At 44.0% G+C, this 24,358-nt stretch overlaps 2 protein-coding genes across 5 annotated transcripts in view; one reads left to right on the plus strand and one right to left on the minus strand.

Annotated features, from left to right (window-relative positions):
• Positions 1-285, minus strand: part of LOC111152281 (F-box protein 9) — a 41,266-nt gene extending 40,981 nt beyond the window's left edge. For both annotated transcript variants that reach the window (XM_022510751.1, XM_022510750.1), the window contains exon 1: positions 120-285. In XM_022510751.1, the coding sequence (XP_022366459.1) occupies positions 120-122 (3 nt within the window). In that variant the 5' untranslated portion in view covers positions 123-285. The remainder of the gene's footprint in view (positions 1-119) is intronic.
• Positions 286-3,852: 3,567 nt separating this feature from the next.
• The window catches only part of LOC111152293 (intestinal cell kinase), a 59,155-nt gene continuing 38,649 nt past the window's right edge, over positions 3,853-24,358 (plus strand). The window contains exon 1 of one of the 3 annotated variants that reach the window (XM_022510770.1): positions 3,853-3,943. The gene's annotated coding sequence lies outside the window, so the exon portion shown is untranslated. Of the gene's footprint in view, positions 3,944-8,684; positions 8,785-8,816; positions 8,894-24,358 lie in introns of those variants that run through there. The other 2 variants (XM_022510768.1, XM_022510769.1) reach the window with 2 other exon arrangements.

Below are 24,358 nucleotides of genomic sequence, written 5' to 3' on the forward strand. Positions count from 1 at the left end.
CAGTTCCCACTCCTCCCAGTCTCCACTTCCCGCTCTCTCGGGGCTCCTCCCAGGCCTACCCCCTTCTGCACACCGCACTCCCGCCTCGCAGTATCCCTCCGAGTCCCCTCCCGGGTTACCATGCTGGCGGGGCAGCCGGCCGCGGTCGAGGGGCTCTCCGCCCCCCCTCTGCACCGCTCCCCCGAGGAGGTGTGCTGGGTGTCCGGGTGTCTACTCCCCGTCTGCTGCAACGGGGCTTAGCAGAGTTCTCGGTCGGAGAAGCGCACCAGGCAGCGGCAGTAACTGCGGGCCCGGCGTACGGCAGCCATCTTCGCGGGGCAGGAGGCCAGATCCGGGCGCGCTAGAGCCACGGCCGGGAAGTCGCGGAGCGGAGGGACGCCCGCTGCCAGAGGAGGCCGAGGACCGTACGAACACCAGAGCGTCGGCGCTGCTGGAAAGCCCGGATGCCGCGGCGTAGCTGTCCCCTTTACTGCGGAAACCTGTGCCGGCGCACTGAGCATGCGCAGTACCGCCACTGCTTGCGTGCACCTCCCGGCTCCCTTGCCCCGCGCGCGCCGCCTAGTGGAGGGTTCGGTGGCGTGGGCCTACTGCGTGCGCGACGCGGAATTGGCAATCGGGTCACCAATTTGCCGACCCGAAATTCAACCCACGTGTTTGTCTCAGTGACCCCTTATGCAAACTTGAACTGTAATTATCTAAAAAGTGTTTATAACTGAAAATTTAAGGTTGAGACCCTAAGGCGAACAACCCTTAAAGAGCATTGAACTTGGTGCTCCGGGAGGTCGCTAGTACGCTTTTCCGAGGTCGTCCAGAGTCCCACGCCGGGAATACGGGAAAACAGTGAAACTCCACTAACAGTCACAGGCTGTTAGAATGGCTAAACTTTTTGAAAGCACGGATCTGGAGCTTGAGGAAAAGATAGGCTCAGGAGAGAAGCAAGAGAAAGTAAACGCCCCGCAAAGCATGTCTTACTATAGATCCCATCATGCAACCGGTGAAAGACGTTGGGGCTTCTAAGGCCCTGAAACCCGAATCCTGCAGAGACGGATCTCGGGAGGTACTCTGGGATTTGTAGTCCGCTGTTCTTCGTAGAGTGCCGGAACTTATCCCGCGATACTAGCCCCACCTCTTAAAGCCCAAACACCTGACTTTGCTTCCTAAGAAGACACCCTTATTTATCAGGCAATTTATTATGTTTCCACACTTTACATTATTTTCAGTACGGAAGTTTGCATGCTCTGTGAAAACCTACAGTCTTACAGCCTCATACCTTTATTTGGCAAACGTTTACTGAGTTTCTACGATTTCTACCAAGTGTTAGGTACTAGCAGTGATTAGGTTTCCAAGATTGGGTTCATCGATCCCAGAGTTTACATCTATTATCCATTATTTTATTCTGGAGATACTAGAAATGCAATACATCTTTGGCAAAAAAAAAAAAAAAAGGAGTAAAAAAGTGGGGGTGGGGGTAAAATAAGCTACAATAAGAAAACCCAACTGCTTTCTTTTAATATTAGGATCCACCCTTCAGATAGGTGTTTGTATTGCTCCCTAAATCAGCTACCTAGAAAAAGGAGCTGCATGTTTAACGAAGGCCAAGAAACTTAACAGTTTTAATTTTTAAAGGAAACGTTAGTCTTTTAAGGATGATTTCCTCCCAATGACCTCTTTAAAATTAGATTTTGCAATTTAAATGGGTGGGAAGGTCAGATGTAAGGATTTATAATAGAAGAAAGTGATATGTGACTCATGAACACAAAAAAATTAGTTTTGCAAATAAACAATGAGGTACTGAAATGTTTTCAGAACTACTCCATTTCATTAAACATATTGAATGCTAATTTAAGATATCTTGGTTAATTAATACAAATGATTTCTATTCTAATTAATAATAAATCTTAAAATAATAATTAGTATTCATAATGATAAATTAAACACCTATTTTATTAAAATGTTATATGGGGCACCTGGTTGGCTTAGTCAGTTAAGCGGCTACCTTCAGCTCAGGTCATGGTGTCAGGATCCTAGGATCCATCCCTAATCATGCTCCCTACTCAGCGGGCAGCCTACTTCTCCCTCTTCCTCTGCTGCTCCGCCTGCTTGTGTTCTCTCTCTGTTTCTCTCTCTATCAAATAAATAAATTAAAATTTAAATAAATAAATAAATAAATAAAATGCTCTTCTATTTCAGTTACTAATATTCTATTTTAGACCAATATCCCCTGTATCCACTATACTTCAGGTTTGTATTATCCTATCATATTATGTTTACAGGATTATAATTTTCCTGACCTAAATCACATACTAGCTCAGTGGACCCTTGTTAAAGGTAAAACAAGAGAGTCCCTATATTTGCTGGGTAGACTTGCTTGGACAACTGGTAATTTTAGATACTTTAAAAATCACCTTTTATGGGAGCAGAATATAATTTATTAGCTCATCCCTCTTGTCTCCTTGTCTTTTCATTGATAAAGACTTTCAGTTTTCATTTACCATATGGTTTGGGTGTTATATAGGTAAACACAAAGATAGATAAATGTTATACATTTCCCAAGTGGCCAGATGATCCTTTCCCTTCTGGGACAGGAAATCTTGTGTCTTGTGGGTTTCTTCAATAGGAGCAAGAAGAGAGAGGGATTCAGGTCTTTGTTATAGATTCTATTAGGAAAAAATGCTGAGTTCTTAGAATTCAAAAATAAAAGCAGAGAAAATCGATATGGTGATGAGCTGGAGAATCTAAACTCAGAGAAAGATCCGCAGTGTGTAAATGGGCTATTGCTTTATTGATTAAAATTGTGTTGCTTATGGCAGTACGGTTCCCTGAACCAGAAGCATCAACACCAGAATTCTGGGAATAAGGCCCATCAGTCTGTTTTCACAAGTCCTCAGATGATTGTAATGCCTCCAACTAAAGTTGCCCCCTCCGCTATGGGCATTAAACTAGTTCTGAAAAACATAAAGACGTGGGGCAATTACATGAATTTAAATCGGGAGCCTTGAAGCAGTTTCTTGTCTCAAGGCACTTCCGAACCAGTCCTTGTATGGTTGATTTAAGGTAATGTCTACAGTATAATTTAGGACACAAGTGTGTTTAGCACACAAGCGTTCAGTTACATGTAACTAGTTTCACACAGAGGACAATTGTTGCGTACATCATATCTAGTGCGTTTCCCACCTGGATAACAATCCAGTTTTTCAAACTAAAGTTGATAACTATAGAACGCTTCCAGCTCACATGAACGCGAACGGGGCAATCCGTTGCGTATTTTAAAATATTTTTCTTGCGGGAAAACTAACACAATCTGCCATCTTAACCGTGTTGGAGTGTACGTTTCAGGGGCATTGATTGCATTCACAATGTCGTGCGTCCCCGGTTACGTTTTCCGAAAGCCGTGAAAGGGTTTTCACCATGATTACCTGTAATGAAATGTACTCAGAACCTGCGCCCACAGCCTCCATTTCTAAATCTGGGCACCTGAGGCAGCCGACCTGCAAAAAGGCGTGCGTGTGGAGCTGGGGGGCGCACGGGCGGTCAGCGGGCCACAGGGATCCTTGGGCTCGGTCGGCCCCCGCGGGGACCGCAGCGCCGTGGCTCGGCGCCCCCGGGCGGCCTGGACGCGGTGCAGGGACGCGCAGGGCCAGCGAGGGGAGCTGCAGGGTAACTTTTCCCAGGGAAAGCGGCCGGTCGTCCCCGCTAGAAGCCTCTCTGCCTTTTGTTTGTTTTTCTGCCGGAGGCTGGAGAGCGGCCGGGTTCCTGCAGCTCCACCATGCGCCGCGCGGCCCGTGCGACTCGCCGGACCTCCCGGGCGTCCCTGCACGGACCGCTCGGCCCGTCCTAGCAGGGATCGCCCCCATCCCCAGTTCCCCTGCGGGCCGCTGCGCCCCAGTCGCCGAGGAGCTGCGCTCACCTCAGGGGCGGGCCCCCGTCTGGGTTCGCGGCGCCAGTAAGTGGGGCCAGGGATTTAGGGGCTTCTGCCGGGAGATCTGTCACAGGGGGCGAAGGACTGGAGCTGCGGGGGGACCCCTACCCGGGGCCCCCACGAGGGGCTGGAAGGAGAGGGAGAGGCTCATGGGCTGTAGTTTGTCTCGCGGTCATGTGGCTCTCTCCCTCTTGGCTTAGAAACTCCGGGTTGCTCGGAGTCTGGAAGATTTTGATGGGTGTTTACCTTTCGGTGATAGGGAGAGGAAAGACCCGAGCCGGGTTTGAAGACCCCTTAGTAGAATGTGGAGGACTTGTTCTTGGAATTTTCCTGACTAGGCCTGTGGCTGTCCCACATGGGGTCTTAGCAGGAATCCTCTCACATTTATGTGCAACCATTTTTCACTGGGTTTCTTTCTGCTCTGATTTCTTCTTACTAACCTGAGTAGATGTTAGGAGAGGGGTGTTGAAGGATTTTTTCCCAGAGCAGCCGTTTCTTTTGTAATGTGCCTTTTCAAGTCTGACTTGGACACTGACATTGAGGGCTTTTACTTTTAAATATAAAAGTAGTTTAAGGCATCATTCTGCGGAAGAGAATATTCATTTCTGCTTATAATTAAGTAAAGATCTGCTTTTACTAAAGTTGGGCTATGCTGAGAGGATACTGCCTTGAATTTTGAGTGCAAGTCTAGATTTCTCCAAGGTATTGAGACTTGTGTTTTTATTTTGGCCCGGAGCACTCTTCATAGCAATAGAAGTTTGATAGCTACACTTCTCATTTCTTGCATTTTCCAGTGAGTAGGCTTTGAGGATGTGCCCCAATAGTGAATTGTACTGTTGCTGAATGTAAAATTAAAATGAGCTTGAAATTTGTGTAGTCAACATATAAATTATTAAGAAGAATTTGTGTCTCAGACATATGCTAGCTGTACTAGGAGTTAATGTATGCATAGATATGCACATTTGAAATAGTTTCTGGACAAAGAACTGCAATTTGGTAAAGAACCTTTTTTTTTTTTTAAATTTGGTAAGGACTCTTTAAGGCCTTCCTATCTATCTGAGGACCGACCAGTAATTGTAAAACACTAGGCAGTGGGTGTAGAAATGAGAACAGTGAGGGGTTCCTCTGTTTAAAATGATGTCCTGTACTATTGCCCCGTTCCCTAAGGTCCAGCCCCCTAGGGACCCTGCCTACTTTCTGTTTACCCCCTGTCCACTTTGTCTTGCCCCTTCTCCAAAGTCAAAGCTGTTGGCTGGGCATGAGTGGGCAGCCCTGTCTCTTAGTGAGATCGGTTTTGTTTTAGATGATAGGGGGATGTCTTGGAGGATTAATGGAACCTGTCTGAGTAGGCAGAGGTCTGTGCTCCTTGCCAAGGGAACTCAGCATTTACTCACACAGAAGTGGTTTTTCTCACTGAAGTTTCTTACCTACAGACTACCTGTAAATGGGCTCCCAGGATAAAGAACAGGTCTTTGGGGGTTTTGTTGACCATGCGGCGCCAACAAAGCACTTTTTATACTTTCATTGTTTTATTCTCAGTGCCTTTTGAGGTTCCCAATAAAGGTGGAAAATCATGTCAATCTTGAACCTTTGGAATTATCTTTAGCCATCTTTTCCTTCATTTCCTTCATCCCTTGTATCCGTGAGTCACCAAGACCTTTGAAATGTGATTTATGCCAATCCCTCCCTCCATATTCTAATCCAGAACCTCACCCTTCCTCTCCGGAGGACTGGAACAGCCTCTTAGCTGGCCACCCAAGCCTGGCTCTTAGTAAGTCCTCAGTACCTGTTTGCTGAATGAATGAGTGAGTGAATGAATGAGACGTTCCCCTTTTTCTTCTCTTCAGCATTTGTCCATCTAATTTTTCTAAACTATCACTTCCTCGACTCTCTCCTTGCCTTTCAACCTGGTTCCTCTCCATGTGCTATCTCGGGTGGAAAATAATTTGCCTGATTTTTCAAAGCCTTCATAATCAGGCCTCACCCCTCCTATCCAAATCCTATTTTCAGCTCAACATACGTCCTGTCCCCATGCTCTATGCGGCTTGGTCTGTGTCCTGCTAAGGGGGCCAGGCTCCTTCCCACTGCAGTGTCACTGCCCAGATTGCATCCCTAGAAACCCCCCTTCCTCCCCATTCTCCTGGGCAAATCTTACCCATCCTTTGAGAAGGATCCCACACCCTCCTTCCCTAACATGTTCTCTAACTACTCATTTATCTTCTCTTTCTTTATTTTTAAGCTTTTATTTTTTTTTTAAGTTATCTCTACACCCAACGTGGGGCTCAAACTCATGACCTGAGATCAAGACTCCCACACTCTCCAGACTGACCCAGCCAGGGACCCCTCTCTTCTCTTTCTTTAAAGTCTTTTTTTTTTTTTAAGATTTTGTTCGTTTATTTGACAAATAGAGAGAGCAAGAGAGAGAACACAGGCAGGGCAGCAGGAGAGGGAGAAGCAGGCTTCCCGCTGAGCAGGGAGCCCGATGTGGGGCTCTATCCCAGAACCCTGGGATCATGCCCTGAGCCAAAAGCAGACGCTTAACAACTGAGCCACCCAGGCACCCTCTTTCTTTAAAGTCTTTTTCTTTTTCTTTTTTTTTTAAGATTTTAATTTGACGGAGAGAAAGACAGCGAGAGAGGGAATACAAGCAGGGGGAGTGGGAGAGGAGGATACTTGTTTGTTAATCCTTCATTATATTGGCTGCATTGATCTCTAATTGGTTTAGGTTATTTTAAGCTTCTTCAGGGCAGAAGCCATAGTTTATGCACAGTAGTGTGATGTCTTGGGCTTTGGAGTCAGGCAGAATTGAGGTCAGGGCCCGAGGGCACTGATTATTCCTTCGGGCTGGTGGGATTTCCTAGATTTGAAAAGAGGGGCCATGCCTCCCCTAGCAGGGGGTGGTGTGAAGATGGTCTATAGTATCTCTACAGGGTTGGTCCTGCCCTACATCCCCCAGTGATTCAGTGACTCGAAGGGGCCTGAACATTTAGGACCTATTTGGTAGGTATTAGTTGACTGACTTGTAGTAAACTACAAGTCACGGCTCAGCCCCGAGACCCAGAGGACAGACAGGCGTGCAGTGAATCCTCCCTGAGCACTATCCTGACCTTACTTAACATGGCTTGAGCTGAGGTTCTAGATGCCAGGAACACTACTGCCTTCTAGTTGTGTGTGTGTGTGTGTGTGTGTGTGTGTGTGTGTGTGTGTGTGTTTTCCTCTCACTGCTTCTCTTGCAGAAAGCGCCTCCATTTCATTTTTCGGGATCTTGCTGAGTTGGAGTTGTACCTAGGCCTTCTATTTTTCTGCTTGTGGGGTGTGTGTGTGAGCATCTTTATTAATAGCAGAACTCCTTGCCTGGTGCTTTCTTGGCAGAATTCTGGGTGCAGTGACCTTTCTATGTATGTTGATCTGTCAGCCTGTGAGGAGAGTCTCACTTAACTGTAAATTCTCTCCTTGGCTAACTTTGCCAGCCACAGCGTCCTGAGAGGGGCGGATGAGTGGAGGACTAGAAATCTCCTCTCTGTGGACCTCAGCACATGTGGCTAGGAGAACATGCTGAGGAGTACACGGTCTGATTAACACACACACACACACACACACACACGTTGTTTGGGGATTATGATGCCACCCTATCCTAGGCTGTGACTTTGCTTACCCTGAAACAGCTCTGATGTTGTTATCCATACACATGTGTTCTGGAAAATTACCTCATAAAAGCAATTTGGTAAAGCGAGTCATTCTGTGGGCAAGTTGCATTACAGTGCTGAGTGTTACGGCAGGAAGAAATCAGAGATGTCTTTACTTGCAGCCAGAGAACGAAAAGAGTAAGCACAGGTCTTCTCAGGATGGTAAGGAAAGTTGATGTGGGCATCCAAATTCACCCTCTCTGCTCCTAGTGAGGTGCTGTGTGATGTTAGGAAAATACTACTATGCAGCCGATCCTAAGGAGCTACTCAAGCCCAGTGGAAAGCTTCCATTCCTGATTGCCTTGCAAGTAAACTGAAGTGTCCTGGCACAATGAGTCAGTGCCTGACTCACTGTGCTTTGAAAGTCGAAACCTTCATAGAAAGAGTGCTTGTGGCCTGGCTCACCTGTGCAGGTGAAATGAAGCCCTGTATGTGTGGACTTGTGAAGTCGTCTCTGAGTTTGAAGAAAGCACATCATCTGCCCCTTTTTTTTAGTATGTGGTTCAGGATTAACAATACAGTTATATACTTTAAAAAGACTATTAGAACACTTCTTACATTCACACATTAAAAGATGTGCTACTCTGAGGATAACAAAGATTCTACTCATATTTTTTTAAGATTTTATTTATGTATTTGAGAGAGAATGAGAGCGTAGAGGGGGGAGGGTCAGAGGGAGAAGCAGACTCCTCGCTGAGCAGGGAGCCCAATGTGCAGACTCCATCCCGGGACTCTAGGATCATGACCTGAGCTGAAGGCAGTTGCTTAACCAACTGAGTCACCCAGGCGTCCCAAGATTCCATTCATATTAATTGGGTCTCTAGGTCTCATCCATAAAGTGAAGGCATTGGATCATCATTAAAGTCCCTTATAGGAAAAAAAAAAAATCTAATTCTGTAGTCTAAAGTTTCCTCCACTTTATGCTATCTCTGTGTTGAATTTAGGTCCTGTTGAACTTAATTAGCATTCATTCTATACTGATTGGATTGGGTTATATATTCTCTTACCTTAAATTTTTCCAGAATTTTAAGTTTGTTGTCTTAATTCAATTTTTTAAAATGGGAGGGCCACAGTAGTGCCTTGCATTTCCTTTGGTACTTTTACCACGTCACCCGGAGCTCTTAGTAGCCACTTGATAAATGTACAGCAATGGCCAAGGGCTTGTGAGGAGAGATCAAGGTGAGTCATATTTTACCTTTCTGTAGGTGTAATATGACCTGTGCTAAAGTGCTGATAACGAGTGGCTGCCCTCGTCGTTACTATGGAAGATAATGTCCCAGAGCCCAAGGTAAAGTATTACGGTGTAATGTCCAACTACATACTTGACAATGTCATGAAAGTTACTATCTGCATGAACTTGTACTTCCCAGAAGATAATAATTAATGGTTTTGGCCTCTTGGACACTGCCTTTGCTCTGACAGTAAATTTATTTAAGAGTAATTTAACTCAGACAAAACTGCAAAAAAGGGTACATATTCTTGCGTGTTATCTTAGCTATTGAAAAACAAATGTTTTCATGCATTTGTGTAAGAATTCGTAGAAGGATTCATAATTTGTGTGTTCTGGCCCCCATATAGTCGTCCGATCTTGCAGAGAAGGGAGGCACGAGAGGATGGAATATGCAGTGGGAATGGGGTCGGTGGTACAGGAAAGTCACCAATAGTGAAAAATTACCCTTTACAGACCCATAACGTGCTCATTCATTCATTCATTCATTCAACAAATGCTTATTGTGAGCAGCTCTTTGTGCCAACTGCATGCCAGGCCCCTGTCTAGATGCTGGGACTGGAGTGAGGAACGGAAGAAAAATTCTGCCCTCAAGATATTTATATTCTCAGGAGAAACCCAGTTTGTGTAACGCCATAACCCCTAGAACCCCATGGTACACAAGGCTTATGTGGAGAGGGCTAAAATGTTTGTTTATGTGCAGATTTCCTCCATTTTGGGGTAGACAAATTGTGTTTTGTAGGCATATTCTGCCTGCTGCCTGTTTTTTTTACACCGACTGTATGGAACACAACCCATTCATTTACATACCATGTGTGAGTGAGTGCTTTGGGGCTACACTGGGGGGGGGAGGGTTGAGTAGCTGTGACAGAGACATAGCCCTCAAAGCCAAAAATATTTACTAGCCCTTCATGGAAGACTCTCGCTGACCCCTGCCCTGTTTTATTTTTATATTAAGTCTTTACCTCTTTGATATGTTTTATTGACTTGTTTGTTGTGTGTGATAGTGAAGCACCTTCCATTGAGTGAGATCAGCCCCTGAGTTACAAGATTTGTATAGCCCTTGAGCTACACCGTATGTTCTCATTCACTTCCTCCATCTTCACCTCAGCCTGCCTTGTCCCCCTTCAATCATGAGGTGGTTCTCAGGCAGGCTGCCATGCTGGACTATTGTCACCTATGACAGCCTTCATTGTTAAGCCTGGGGGGGGACTGTCCCCAAGCTCATCCATAGTTTCACGTAAGTCAGAGTGTTATTCTTCCTCTTGCTCTTCAGCCCCTCACGCTAACTTCAACTCCTCACAGTCCCCAGGAGCCACCTATAGTGATGTGCCCTCGTTTAGAAATAATCTCCAAGTGACCAAAGACTTTTTTTTGGTTCAAGGCCCAAGCACCTTTGGTCCTGTAGGAGAAGCAGTGGGAAGTCATGCTACTGAGGGCCCTGGTGCATGAAGAGTTCTTTGCTCAGAAGTGGGGTTGAAAGAGGAGAGGGAGGGAGAGGTGTGAGCAGTTTCTGGGGAATAGCAGAGGCATACCAGCTAGCTAATTTTCTTCTCCCCTCACTCCAGTTGATGCAATAGCCAAAATCGTCTTCGGTAAAAGCAAAGCAAATTCCACATAAAGAAGGTTCCTTTGGCTTTCCTAGCTTCAAGCGGCTGTCCCCAAGGCAGAAAAAAGCGCTAACCTAAGAGGCAGAGTACTTAGAAGATGTTTTTGCTGAAATGAATATGGGCAGAAAGATTAGGCCCCAGAGAGGAAAATATAAACACAGATGTACTATTTTTAGTACCCTTTTTAAAGTAAATTAACAGTATTAACTTAACTCTTGCAAAGATATGACACTATTGGACCCAGAGTACGATGTGCTATTACCTGCAGGATAAAGTAAAAGGGAGCTCTGAAGTGCCGTGAGAAGGGCCATTGAATGATTTTGCACATAATTCAGCTTTCCTAGGAGGACAGATAAGTTTCAGTGTAACACGATTAAGGCGGAGGGAGAAAAGCTGCTCAGAAGGGTCTGAACTTAGCAGGGCCAGTGAACTGCAATTCCCAGGTAAGACCAAGTTTGTGTACAGTTTTCTGTGTTCTCTCTTGAAGAATTAGTAATTGTGACATTTATTCAATGACAGTCCGAGATTCAGACTGAAGAGTGGACTCCCATTGTCCTTGCCCTCAGCCTGTTCTGCGGGCTGGGAACGAGCAGGGAAGCAGGTATGCATTGCTGGCCATGAGCAGATGTTCTTTGCCTCCGCTGAGGATTGAAGCTGAGGGGAGGGAATTGGGGAAGGTTTTCCCCAATGTCACCTAGACAGAGAAACCATGACATTGGTTTCAGAGGTTTGCCGGAACTCTACAAGGGAAAAAGAGCTGTATGTCTGTGTTCGTTGAGTACAGCTTTGCCCAAAGGCCAAAGGCCTGAGCTGATGACATTGAGGAGGCCTTTCTGTGATTCCCTGAGACGCAGTAATTCCAGCGTTGGGGTGGGAGGACCCTGGCGGCCTGCCGGCAGCAGCCTTTCTGTGGTATTTACTGCTCTTCCATTTTAGAATTCCAGAGCATTTCCGGTCAGGTCAAACAATTTGATGATCATCACGTTGCATGTGAGGAAATAGCGCTGTGTTGGGAGATACTTAACCAGGGTTGGTACAGGAAATAAATAGCAAAGACTAAAATTCAAATTTTGATCATACGAACAATGAGTACCTACTATGTGCAAGTGAAATGTGAGGTGTGAGGGCACAGAGATGAAGGGAGCACGGTGAGTGTCACTGCCGATCCTGAGGGCAGGCCTGTGTGTCACTGACCCCAGGGGCAGGCTGGCAGTGAGGTGGGGACAGGCTGCTGTGGTGGCTGGGGTAGAGAGCTATCGTGGGACGGAAGGCTCTTGAGGTGATGTTTGAGCTGGACTAAGGGAATGGAAGGAGTAGATTCTGATCTGGGGGCCTGGCTGAGCCAGTGGGGCACTGTCCCCCTCTAACAGAGAGATGTCATACAGCGGACAGGGTCACTCTGGGCTACTTTCCCTTTGCTAGCTCTTATGTGTGTGACGGGAAAAGTGGGAACACTGGGTCCATTTTTTTTTTAATTTTTATTTTTTTTAATTATTTTTGTTTTTTTTTAAGATTTTATTTATTTATTTATTTGACAGAGAGAGACACAGTGAGAGAGGGAACACAAACGGGGGGCGTGGGAGAGGAAGAATCAGGCTTCCCACCAAGCAGGGTGCCCAATGCGGGGCTCAATCCCAGGACCCTGAAATCATGACTTGGGCTGAAGGCTGATGCTTAATGACTGAGCCACTGAGCAACCCCCCACCTTTTTCTTTCTTAGACAAAACTAACTTGAATCCTGACACAGAGTCACAGAATCAGAGATCATTAGAGCAGACAACTGCCTCACTTCATCAAGTCCAATGTCCGGACTGCATAGGAAGTAAACCTAAGGACCAAGAGGTCCTCCAAGTCACAGGGGTTGGTGCCTTTAGCTCTACCCATGGGATCTGGACTAGACTTAGCAAATCCTGAGAGAACCGGTTTAACTGATCAAACTGCAGTCTTACAAATGATATGTATTTTGTATCCCATTCTCTCTGTATACTCTGCTATCTATTCCGTAAAGGAAAATGAAGAAATTGGACCCAGAACATATTGGGCCCGCAGCAAGTGGCATTATGGGGAAAAGTCCTCTGTTCGGTGTTCATCAAAAGACTGGATGGGCTGCAAAAAATGGGTGTGTCAAGAGCATCTCAGTGTTTGTCAGAATAATGGTTTGGGGCAATCTACAATATGTGACAGTCCCAGAAATTTATTCTGTTTGAGTTAAAAAGAACATCTTTAAAAAGACCACTAAATGACCCCAACAACAGTCTTTGCCCAAGTGCTGTGAGCTTGGGTGGTCAGGGTTTCCATCCCAGGTGGGTCCCATGATAAAGGCAAAGGCCGACTCCCCACACCCAGTATTAAAAACCCAAGGAGGGGGCACCTGGCTGGCTCAGTTAGTGGAGCATCTGACTCTTGATCTTGGGGTCTTGCGTTCAAGTCCCACATTTGGTATACAAATTACATAAAAAAATGAAATAATTCAAAAAATAACAATATAAAAATAAAAACCTTTCCTTTAAAAAAAAACACAAAAATCAAAGAGATGGTGATAATTCTGCAGGACAGGTGAAGGCATTCAGTCATCACTACATCATTTGCTATTTAAAAACAATCAACAAGCCTGTGAGCTCAGTCTATGTGATGATGCATTTGAGTTGAAACTGGGACCCAAGCCCTCTTTGTCTGCATTCACTTTGCCCCCATTGCAGACAGTCAGTGCTGGGGAGGTCCCTGCTGGGTTCCCTGATGTTTGATTGCAGAATGAGGCCAACTAGAGCATGGCCACATCACTGGTTTCCATATTTGGACTTTGAGCTATAAAGTACTTCCAATGCCTCTCATTCTCAAATCCTCAAAAGATTTCATTATCTTTGGATCTTTTGTGACCTTTCTTTTGAGTCAGCCTGGGTTCCTGTCTCAGTTCTGTCACCTATGAGTTATGTAACCTTGGGCAAGTCACTTGTGTCTCTGTTTCCCTATCTAGAAAATTGGGGGGGAGGCAGGTTGATGATCACAGCACTATGGACAAGTTGCTTGTGCCTCAGTTTCCTTATCTGTAAAATAATAATAATAGTAGTTCCCACTGGTGGAGTGTTGAGAATTGAATGGATTAATATATTGCGAAGCACCTATAACAGTACTGTACACAGACCAAGTATTTAAATTGTCATTACTATCCTTTTGGCTTATTTGATGTATTAGGAGGCTAAATGTGGATTAATTCTAGTGAGTGCTTTATCCAAGTTAATTCTTGGAGGCGGAGCTGCATTTAGAGTACTGCCCATCAGCTGGTTAGCTAATTCCCAAGAAAGGATGGGCTGCTGCGTTGCGTTCCCTTCTCAGGCAGTCTGTACCACGAGCTACAAATTCAAATGCTGCCAGAGGCAGAGGAAGAAATATAGAAGATTCAGAGAAGCTGGGTATGTGCTTGTGAAACAGTAAAGGAATTGCTCTTCTCTTTAAAAACAAAAACAAGCAAACAAACAAAAAAACCACATTTTTTCTTTCTAACTTTTTTCCAAACAAGAGGGGCTTTTTAAAATTTTTTATTTTTTATAAACATATATTTTTATCCCCAGGGGTACAGGTCTGTGAATCGCCAGGTTTACACACTTCACAGCACTCACCATAGCACATACCCTCCCCAATGTCCATAACCCCACCTCCCCTCTCCCCAACCCCCTCCCCCCATCAACCCTCAGTTTGTTTTGTGAGATTAAGAGTCACTTATGGTTTGTCTCCCTCCCAATCCCATCTTGTTTCATTTACTCTTCTCCTACCCGCTTAACCCCCCACTTTGCATCTCCACTTCCTCATATCAGGGAGATCATATGATAGTTGTCTTTCTCCAATTGACTTATTTCGCTAAGCATGATACCCCAAGAGGGACTTTTTAGGCTTTTACTTTGTCACTTTTTTTATTTTTTAAAGATTTTATTTATTTATTTGACAGACAGAGATCACAAGTAGGCAGAGAGTCAGGCAGAGAGAAAGGAGGAAGCAGGTTCCCTGCTGAGCAGAGAGCCCGATGCGGGACTCGATCCCAGGACCCTGGGATCATGACCTGAGCCAAAGGCAGCGGCTTAACCCACTGAGCCACCCGGCGCCCCTACTTTGTCACTTTTGATGAAGGTCCAGGAACAGATAAATATTTTTCTTTTTCTTTCTTTCTTTTTTTTTTTTTTTAGATTTTATTTATTTATTTGACAGAGAGAGAGAGTATAAGCAGTGGGGAGCAGCAGGCAGAAAGAGAGGGAAAAGCAGGCTCACTGAGCAGGGAGCCCAATACGGGACTCCATCCCAGGACTCTGGGATCATGACCTGAACCAAAGGCAGATGTCCAACAACTGAGCCACCCAGGCACCCCGAGAAATATTTTTCTTCTACTAAAACAAGTTGTGTGAAGGTACAAAAATAAATGACATCTAAAAGTATTGGCAATCGATGTGGTATATCCATTTTAGGGACAACAGGCAGTATGGGGACTGGACGAGCCAGGAGACCCTTGCTCAGTCTAAAAGGATGGTGACATTTCTCTGGTTTTTGATTACCATCGAAGGTTAAGGAGCTGGTGTTATTAGCTCTTCAGTTTTTCCAGGGAAGCCCCAAATCTCTCTTTTTTTTTTAAAGATTTTATTTTATTTATTTATTTGACAGAGAGAGAGAGAGATCACAAGTAGGCAGAGAGGCAGGCAGAGAGAGGGGGAAGCAGGCTCACCGCTGAGCAGAGAGCCCGATGCGGGGCTCGATCCCAGGACCCCGAGATCATGACCTGAGCTGAAGGCAGAGGCTTAACCCACTGAGCCACCCAGGCGCCCTGCCAAATCTCATTTTTATAGAAGAGTTCCTATTTTTAAATATAGACTCAAAGCATACCTCTGAATTCAGTTCTCAGGCTGCTGGTTTGCAACCCCTGGTCCACACGGTGTGGAATCTCTATATGCTAATGTCATATATTCAGGGATTTCAGCCAGAATTGAGAAGTTTTGTCCACTGTGCAAAATTAGAGAGAAATCCTCTCTGTATTTTAGAGAGGACTGCCCTTGTTCATTGGGTAAGTAAGCACAGACTTCTGATTCCATTCCAAAAAACGCTCAACTTTGAGTGAATGAAGAGCGTTGCTCCGTGATTAGGATGCTCGCCTGAAAGCTTATGTTGGAGAGTAGCAGGCTAAGTAAGGCTAAGTAATATCCCCCAGAGATAACAGGTCCCCGGAATCTGTGAGTGTTACCTTGTATGGCAAAATAGACTGCAGATGTGATTTCATGAAGGGATTGGAGGTAAAGAGGGTACCCTTGATTATCCGGGTGGGCCCTAAATGCAACAACAAGTTCTCATAAGACAGAAGCGGAGGGAGGTTTGACATCACCCAGAGGAGAAGGCCATGGAACCACAGAGACAGAGACTGGAGCCATGCGGCCAGGGCCAAGGAAGGCCAGCGGCCACCAGAAGCTGGAAGGGACAAGGAAGGGATTCCCTCTGGAGCCTCTGAAGGAAGCGCCTCCACCTTGATCTCAGCCCACTGAGAAGCTCAGTACTGGTTTCAGACTCTGCCCTCCAGAACTGTGAGAGAATAAATGTCTGTAGCTTTCAGCCACCAGGTTTATGGTAGTTTGTTACGCCAGCCATGGGAAACAAACATAGCTGGTATGGAAAACTTTTTATATTTTTTTAAAGAGTTTTTTTTTTGTCAGCATCTGGGCAAATGGCATGTCCTCAGAAATTAGCCATGATTTCGAGATCAGTGACCCAACACCTGGAGAGTCCTAGCCAGTGGTTCAAAATGACTTCTCTTTACTTGGGCATCTCTAGCATCCTTGTGGTCTCCACCCCTCCCACCCCTGCCGTGTCTTCTACTCACTGTGTGTGTTCTACCTCCCCAGCTAGACGGGAAGGTCCTAGAGGCCAGATCTACTTCCTTCAGCTCTTTGAATCTTGTCTCAGAACTGAGCATAGTGCCTTGTGCATAATTTTTCACCCATGTGATATATTGTGGATGGATACTTTAATTTTTTGAGCATATTTCAGATATTCCTGTAGATCTGGAATAAATATTTGTATACTTTTTAAAAAAGATTTATTTATTTATTTATTTGAGAGAGAGAGAAAAAGAAGAGGAGGTGGTGGGGCAGAGGAAGAGGGAGAGACAATCTTAAGCAGACTCTGAGCTGAGCGCAGAGCCTGACACAGGGCTTAATCCCAGCACGCTGAGATCATGACCCAAGCCAAAACCAAGACTGCACCACCCAGGTGCCCTTAAATATTTGTATATTTCTATAAAAAAATAAAAAAAATATATTTCACATATTTCCGTATTGTGCAGCAAAAATGTGGGTAAACCTCACAACGAATTGTAAAATTTTTTACCAACTGTACAGAACCCCAAAGTAGAAACTGTCTTCTATTTATGTAGTGAGATCTCAATAGAATGACTTAGAGACACGGTGTTGTGGAGAGGAGCTGACATGATGGGCTTGAGAGCAAGCAGAATGATATGACTATGATTTTTATACTAAGTTGAGACTCAAGTTAGCTACAGTTAAAAACATAGTTTAGCTTCATGGCTTTTGTTCTAAACAAGCATTCCAAAACAGCGAGTTAATAAAATACATTAAGTACCCAACTTTTTATTTCACATATGCATTTTACACATTTGATGTGGTCTGCTTTTTTTTTTTTTTTTTAAGATTTTTTTATTTATTTATTTGACAGAGAGAGAGCCCAAGTGGGACTCAGGGTCCCAGGACCCTGAGATCATAAACTGAGCTGAAGGCAGAGGCTTAACTCACTGAGCCACCCAGGACCCCTGGTCTGCTTTTTTTTTTTTTAAAGAACGGACTCGGTAGATGTGGATGTCTCTCAAGCATCAAAGAGTATCAATTAGTATGCTGAAACTGCTTTCCTATTAAAACTCAGACTGAGAGTCCTGTGATTTCCTTGGTTGCCTTTAACTTAAGCTCCCTTGTTGCATGTGGTAAGTTTCACTATCAGTAACGTACAGACCACATCCCACGTGGGCGTCAGGACGGTCTTATCTGTTGGGCCATTATGAGAGGATTTGCAGAATCTGGGTTTCAGTGCCAGCTGTAAAGAGTACTTGTCTGGGAAAACCATCCGCTTAACATGGAGGGACCCTCAAGGCCCAAGAGAAGTTGGGTTTAGATAAATCCTGGGGAGAAGAAGGAAGCCCAGTCCCAGCTGGCTGGTTGTCCAGCAACCCTGAGTGACACCCAGGGCCATTTTTGGACACTCATCCTCGTTTCACCCCAAGATTTGTAGTCACTTGTTATTCCAAAATAGAAGCTGATCATGGTGGATTGAAAATGAACCTTAGGCTAACAGAATTACTTCTTCTATTTTGTTTCCACCTATATTCCTCTTGCAGTCTTCAAAACCGTGCTAGCAACAGAAGTTTAATCAATCGATTGATTGAACTATCACCTCCTGTTTAGATAGAACTCTGTGTTTTGTCTCTTAAGTCGGAGTAGCATTAGTCTACTGTATCCAGAATGCTTTCCGCTGTACTCGATGGATATCTAACATTGGCCTCAGCAGCAAAGACCTTTAATTAGGTCATACAATGAGAAATCTAAGGCTGATAATTTCAGAGATCATGCAGGAGCCCAATGCTATCATCACAGACTCAGCCTCTTTCTTTCTTTCTTCTTATCCTTTCTGAGCAGACAGGATTCTCATGTTGAGAGTTGATTTCTCATATTCACTGGAAGGCTGTCTCAGCCCAAAATATTATAGTTTTAAGCAACCATGTTTAAGGCAGAAACATAGGGCAACCTCTTTGTCAGCTGTCTATCAGGTAGGACATTCCTTCTCAGAAGACTGTCTTTCCCTTACCAGCTCACTTTCCTTTCCAGCTTATGAGTGAGAGCCATAGTCCCATTCCTAAACAAATTTCAGTGGCAAGTGGGATTGCTTTGCTTGGCTTAGCTGGACCAGAGTTCATGCCCTGGGGCTGTGGTAGGTGGCTGCCATCCCCGATTATGTGGGATCCTGAATAAAATCAGGCTTTTGAAAATTGAGCAAGAAGGGCAGCATTGCTATAGGGTAGATCAGCAAAGGCATCTGCTGCCTCTCCCTTCTTTTTTCTAGTGCATTGTCCATTGCCTTGTTGTTTTCCCGGAGCAGCAGTGAGATTTTGTTCAGTTTCAGATGATGACATGAGTCATCATATTCGGGCCACCACAGAAATGGTGAACAACTGAAAATACTGATCTCAAATGTATTTAACCACTTCCTGCTGGGATGTGCTCAGAATTGACTGTGGGTGGACTGAAGCTTCTTGTGTAATGCTCATTTGAATAATACCACTGCATTTTTTTAGTATGGGAAATAATTCACCAGAGTACAGAGCAGCAAGCTCAGACAGTTGTCATGGTCCTGTTCTCTGGATCCAGACGTAGTGCCACCAATCCCTCACTCTTATGCCCCTTTGTACACTTGAAACAATGATCTTGGCTCCCCAGGTCTCTTTTACTTCAGGTATTCGTTCTTCACTTACTCTGGTTGTGCTTTTATGTAGGCCCTTTTTATGTTCTTTAATGTCTGTCTGGAAGTTTGTCACCCCAAGTTGAAATGACCAGAGTCATGCAATGTATCAACCTTGTCTGAACGCTGTGTTCCTAATAAGAGTTCCACTCATGCATTACCTTTGGAATAAATAAAATAAACAACCTTAGATCTACTTAGAGCTGTTTGCTGAGCATCCGAGCATCTCCAGTGGGAGGTTTTGTACATACCTCAAATCCTACACCTTAGAAAACAGAACCATCATCTCCACACCTTGTCCAAGTAGCACATGCACGCACATTCCATATTCCAAAGCTGTCTCTCCTGTACCTAAGAGTCAGCCAGTCCAGAGCCTTTGTTCAGGCCTTCAACATGTATCACATGGACTACTGCAAACTCTCCAGACCAGTCTCTCTGCCTCTAGTCTCTCTGTCCTAACATCTTTGTGGTCTCCAGAGAGATCTTTGTCGTGCCATTTCCCTGCTTAAAAGCCCTGGAGAGTTCCTCTCTGCACACTGCAAGACCAAACTCCTCCGTGACAAATATAACCCCTTCGCAACTGGGCCCCAACCTGACTTTCTAGGCTTGTTCTGCCAAGTCCTTACTGCCCCCCATGGTCTTTATGCCTTAGTCTCCTACTTCACCACCTGGTTGCACATTAGAGTCACCTAGAGAGCTTTCTTAACTACTGAAACTCGTTCCCCACCCCTGACCTGACCTTTAGAGGTGGGGCCTGGGCATCAGTATTTGTTAAAAGGTGATTCTAATGTTCCGCCGGGGATGGAACTACTGGGCACTTGCCAAAGGCCTGTACCACTAACCTTTGCACATAGGTTGCATTTTGCACACTGCTCCATTTCTAATTCCTTTCTCTCCCTTTTATGTATAGTAAAACTTGGCTCACTCTTCGAAACCTCAGTATTGCCTCTTCTCTGAAGGGTCGTCAAATCCCTCCCTCCACACGAGAGCTGGTTGCTCTCTCTACCATGTTCTCATAATACTTTCTACATTTTTCATGATCGTGTCAGTTGTGAGTTACTTAAGAAAGGAACCTTACCTTATGCATAGTGTGCCCCAAAAGCCTCGCATAATACTTAGCAGTAAAGCTTCAAGAAAATTCTACATTGTCAACCTGACATCAGTGCCTGAAGAGACACTAGTCGGATCCATTGTACAGTTACCATGTAATTACCTAAAATAGTGTGAGGTTAAAAAGCAGCCAGCATAGCATGTGAGAGTCAAATGTTGCTAGAATAATTGAATTTTGTTCTATGATGATAGGACAAACTGTAACAAGGAGAAGTTGTGAGGGTGGCTGTGTGTTAAATGAATGACTCACTCTATCTTTTTTTTTTTTTTAAGATTTTATTTATTTATTGGACAGAGAGAGATCACAAGTAGACAAGGAGGCAGGCGGAGAGGGAGAGAGGGAAGCAGGCTCCCTGCCGAGCAAAGAGCCCGATGCGGGACTCGATCCCAGGACCCTGAGATCATGACCTGAGCCGAAGGCAGCGGCTTAACCCACTGAGCCACCCAGGCACCCTGACTCACTCTATCTTGACTTCACTAAAGTTCTTAGTTCTTTCACAAATGGCTTTCTCAATGATAATCTAGAAGCATTGTCCCGGTTATACAATTTAATTGGATGAAGAGGTAGTGGAACATTAACTACCAACGAAAGACTTCTACAATTAATAATATATAGATATGAATAAGTAATATAATGCCATTGCAAAAAAAAAAAAAAGTGGGGGAGAGCCCACATGCTACTGGAATGTACATCGTTATGAAGTTTGGTCACCACAGCTCATCAAGGGGATGGAGAAATGTGCGAGGACTCAGAGATGAATGCCAAAAGATAATTAAAGGAGTGGAAAAAGGTCCTATGAGGAAAGGTTGCATAATTAAAGCAGAAGGCTGAGAGACACACATTTGATTACAATTTCATGTACACACACATATTTGTGGGGTACTCTCTTTTATATCAGCAACAAAATGAAGCATGAAGAATTAGCTTAAATTAGAACAGGAAAGTTTTAGTTGGATATAAAGAAAAATATTCTCATTAACTGGATTACAAAATACAAATCTGGTCATGTTATTCTTAAGTTAAAAAGAAAAAAAATACAAAAAGCTTAGGGTACCTGGATGGCTTAGGTGGTTAAGCATCTACCTTTGACTCAGGTGTGGTCCTGGGGTCCTGGGATCAAGCCCCACTTCAGGCTCCCTGCTCAGTAGGAAGTCTGCTTTTCCCTCTCCCTTGGTCCCTCCCCCTGCTTGTGCTGTCACTCTCTCGGTCAAATAAATAAATAAAATCTTTTAAAATTAAAAAAAAAACAGATGGAGGTAAATATGAAAAAGAAAGAGAAAACAAAGAGTCAAAAATTGCTTATGTTGTGGTTCAAGTACTCTTTCTGTGTTGTTTTGAAATACAGCCATGTTGTATGATAATGTTCTAATATTAGTTTTTATTGAATAATTCTACACTTGTATGTCTTAAGCTGAAGTTTGCAATAGGTATCTTTTTAAAGATTCTCTTCCTCTACCATTTTGAGAACTTTTAAAACTTCAAAGTAGAATAATTTCAAACATACAGAAGACTTGCAAGAATAGTGCAAAGAATACCCATATACCTTTACCCAGATTTACCTTTTGTTAACATTTTACCCCATATGTTCCCTTTGTCTTTACACTCACACCATTCCCTGCACACCCCCCCCAATCTTTTTGTTCTACCCAATTGAGAATAAACCGCGTACATCGTGGTCCTTTACTTATAAATCCTTCAGGGTATGTTTTCTAAAAATAAGACCATGCTCTTACAGAACCACAGGACAGGTATCAACCTTAGGGACTTTAGCAGATGAAGTAAGTTCACCTCATCTACCATCTATATTCCAATCTTCTCCATTGGCCCAATGATGTCCTTTGTAGCGTTTCATCTCCTTTGGTACAGGATCCAGTCAAAGCCTATGTTTTTCAAAATGGCATCTAAGGCGCTCCACAAACAAAACTCTGGGGTTCTCTCTCCCCAGTTCCAAGCTCCCCACCTTTTCCTTCCTCCCAGGTTGATGCCTTTGTTTCTGCTCCTTGGACTGCTAGAATGTTTGACCTTACCAAACACCTACTTTTCTTGTTCTCTCAAGCTCTGTCTTCTGTGAAGACTTTGCGTATGCCCTTTCTCAGCTCAGATGGAATTGACCCAACTGGAAGTCAGCGGTGCAGCTGGGAGATGTCCCTTTAACCTTGCCAATGTCCTGAACCCGAAATGTAAGCATACTTGAAATATCTTAGTGCATATTCATGAGTACCTATTCGGGCCCACACACTGTGTATCCTTATCCCCCTGCCGTGAGACTCTAAGAGCTTTGAAAAAAGGAACAATACTTTATATTCCTTATATCCCCAGGCTGGAACATAGGGTCTCTCACACAGGAGGGGCTTTATAAGTATTTATTAGTCAGCAGTAGAAGACGTCACTGTAAAGAGCTGCTGTAGGAAGTTGCAGGGAGTTTGAGCTTGTCAGCGTTCAAGAGGAAGGAACATGCCCCTTTGATCAGGGGCCTCAAAATGGCTCTGAGGGAGGGGAATAAGCTTGGGGTGGGAGAGTTTGTTCTCTGAAAGGTCTCCAGTTATAGAGTGTGATGAAATCAGATATAAGCTTTACATTTAAAGCTTCCCAAAGACCCGCACAACCTTTGCAAGAACAGACTGGATTTTTTTTTTTCACCCATCCCCCCACCCACCTCCCCTCTGACAACCACAGTTCTTTATATTTAAGACTCTGTTTTTTGGTCTCTTTTTGTTTTGGTTTGTTTCTTAAATTCCACGTATGAGTAAAATCATATGGTATTTGTCTTTCTCACACTGACTTCTTTCACTTAGAATTATACTCTCTGGGTCCATCCTTGTCAGAAATGACAAGATTTCATTCTTTCTGATGGCTGAGTAATATTCCATTGTATGTATATAGCACATCTTTATCCATCTGTCAGTGGACACCTGGGCTACCTCCATATATTGGCTATTCTAAATAGTGCTGCAGTAAATATAGAGGTGCATATATGTTTTTGAAATCAAGTTTTTGTTTTCTTGGGGTAAATACCCAGTAGTGCAATTACTGGATCAGAGCAATTCTATTTTTAATTTTTTGAGGCACCTCCATGGTGTTTTCCGCTGTGGCTGTGCCAGTTTGCATTCCCACCAACAGTGCATGAGTGTTCCTTTTTCTCCACATCTTCGCCAACACTTGTTTCATGTGTTTATAATGTTAGCCATTCTGAAAGGTGTGAGGTGATATCTTGGTGGTGGTTTTGCTTGGCATGTCCCTGATGATGAGTGATGTTGAGCACCTTCTCATGTGTCTGTTGGTCATCTGGATATCTTCTTCGGAAACATGTTTGTTCAGGTTCTCTGCCCATTTTTAGTTCCTTTGGTACTGAGTTGTGTAAGTTCTTTATATATTTTGGATATTAACCCCTTATCAGATACATCATTTGCAAATAGCTTCTCCCATTTAGTGGAATATGACTGGATTTATGTTTTTAAGATTTTATTTTAAAAAGCTTTTAATGTAATCTCTACCCCCAATGTAGGGCTCAAACTTAAACAACTCTGAGATCAAGAGTCACATGCAGCTGGGACTCATAATAAATAAATCTCCTGGATTTGTTGATTTATTTATTTTTATTTTGTGGGTTTTTTTTTTTTAAGGTTTTATTTATTTATTTGACAGAGACATAGCAAGAGAGGGAACACAAAGAGGGGGAGTGGGAGAGGGAGAAGCAGGCTTCTCACTGAGCAGGGAGCCTGATGTGTGGCTCGATCCCAGGACCCTGGGATCATGACCTGAGCTGAAAGCAGAAGCTTAACGACTGAGCCACCCAGGCGCCCCTCCCGGATTTATTTTTAAATTCCGAACTAATTTTGGACTTCCAGAAGAGTTACAAAAAACCATACAGAAAATTCCTGGAAATCCTTCACCTAGCTTCCCCTAATATTAACAAGTTCTGTAACAAAAGAACAATGATCAAAACCAAGAAATTAGCGTTGGCACATTGCTATTAACTAAGCTGCAGACCTGATTAAGATTTCACCAACTTTTCCACTAATGTCTTTTTTCTGTTCCAGGGTCCTATTCAGGATCCCACATTGCACTTAGCTGGTCACATCTCTTTCATTACCTCCAATCCTGTCACAGTTCCTCAGCCTGTCCTTGCCTTTTATGATCTTGACTCTATTGACGCCTATAGGTCATTTGTAGAATGTCCCTCATTTTGGGTTAGTCTGAAGTTTTCTTATGAATAGAATGAGGTTCTGCATTTTTTATAAGAATACCATGGAAAGGAGGTGCCCTTCTCATAACATATTCAAGGTTCATGAGGTTGTAAGTTTTATAAAT

This window comes from Enhydra lutris, unplaced genomic scaffold, assembly GCF_002288905.1.
Source record: "Enhydra lutris kenyoni isolate GAN:26980312 unplaced genomic scaffold, ASM228890v2 scaffoldscaffold28, whole genome shotgun sequence".
Classification (NCBI taxonomy): Eukaryota; Metazoa; Chordata; class Mammalia; order Carnivora; family Mustelidae; genus Enhydra; species Enhydra lutris.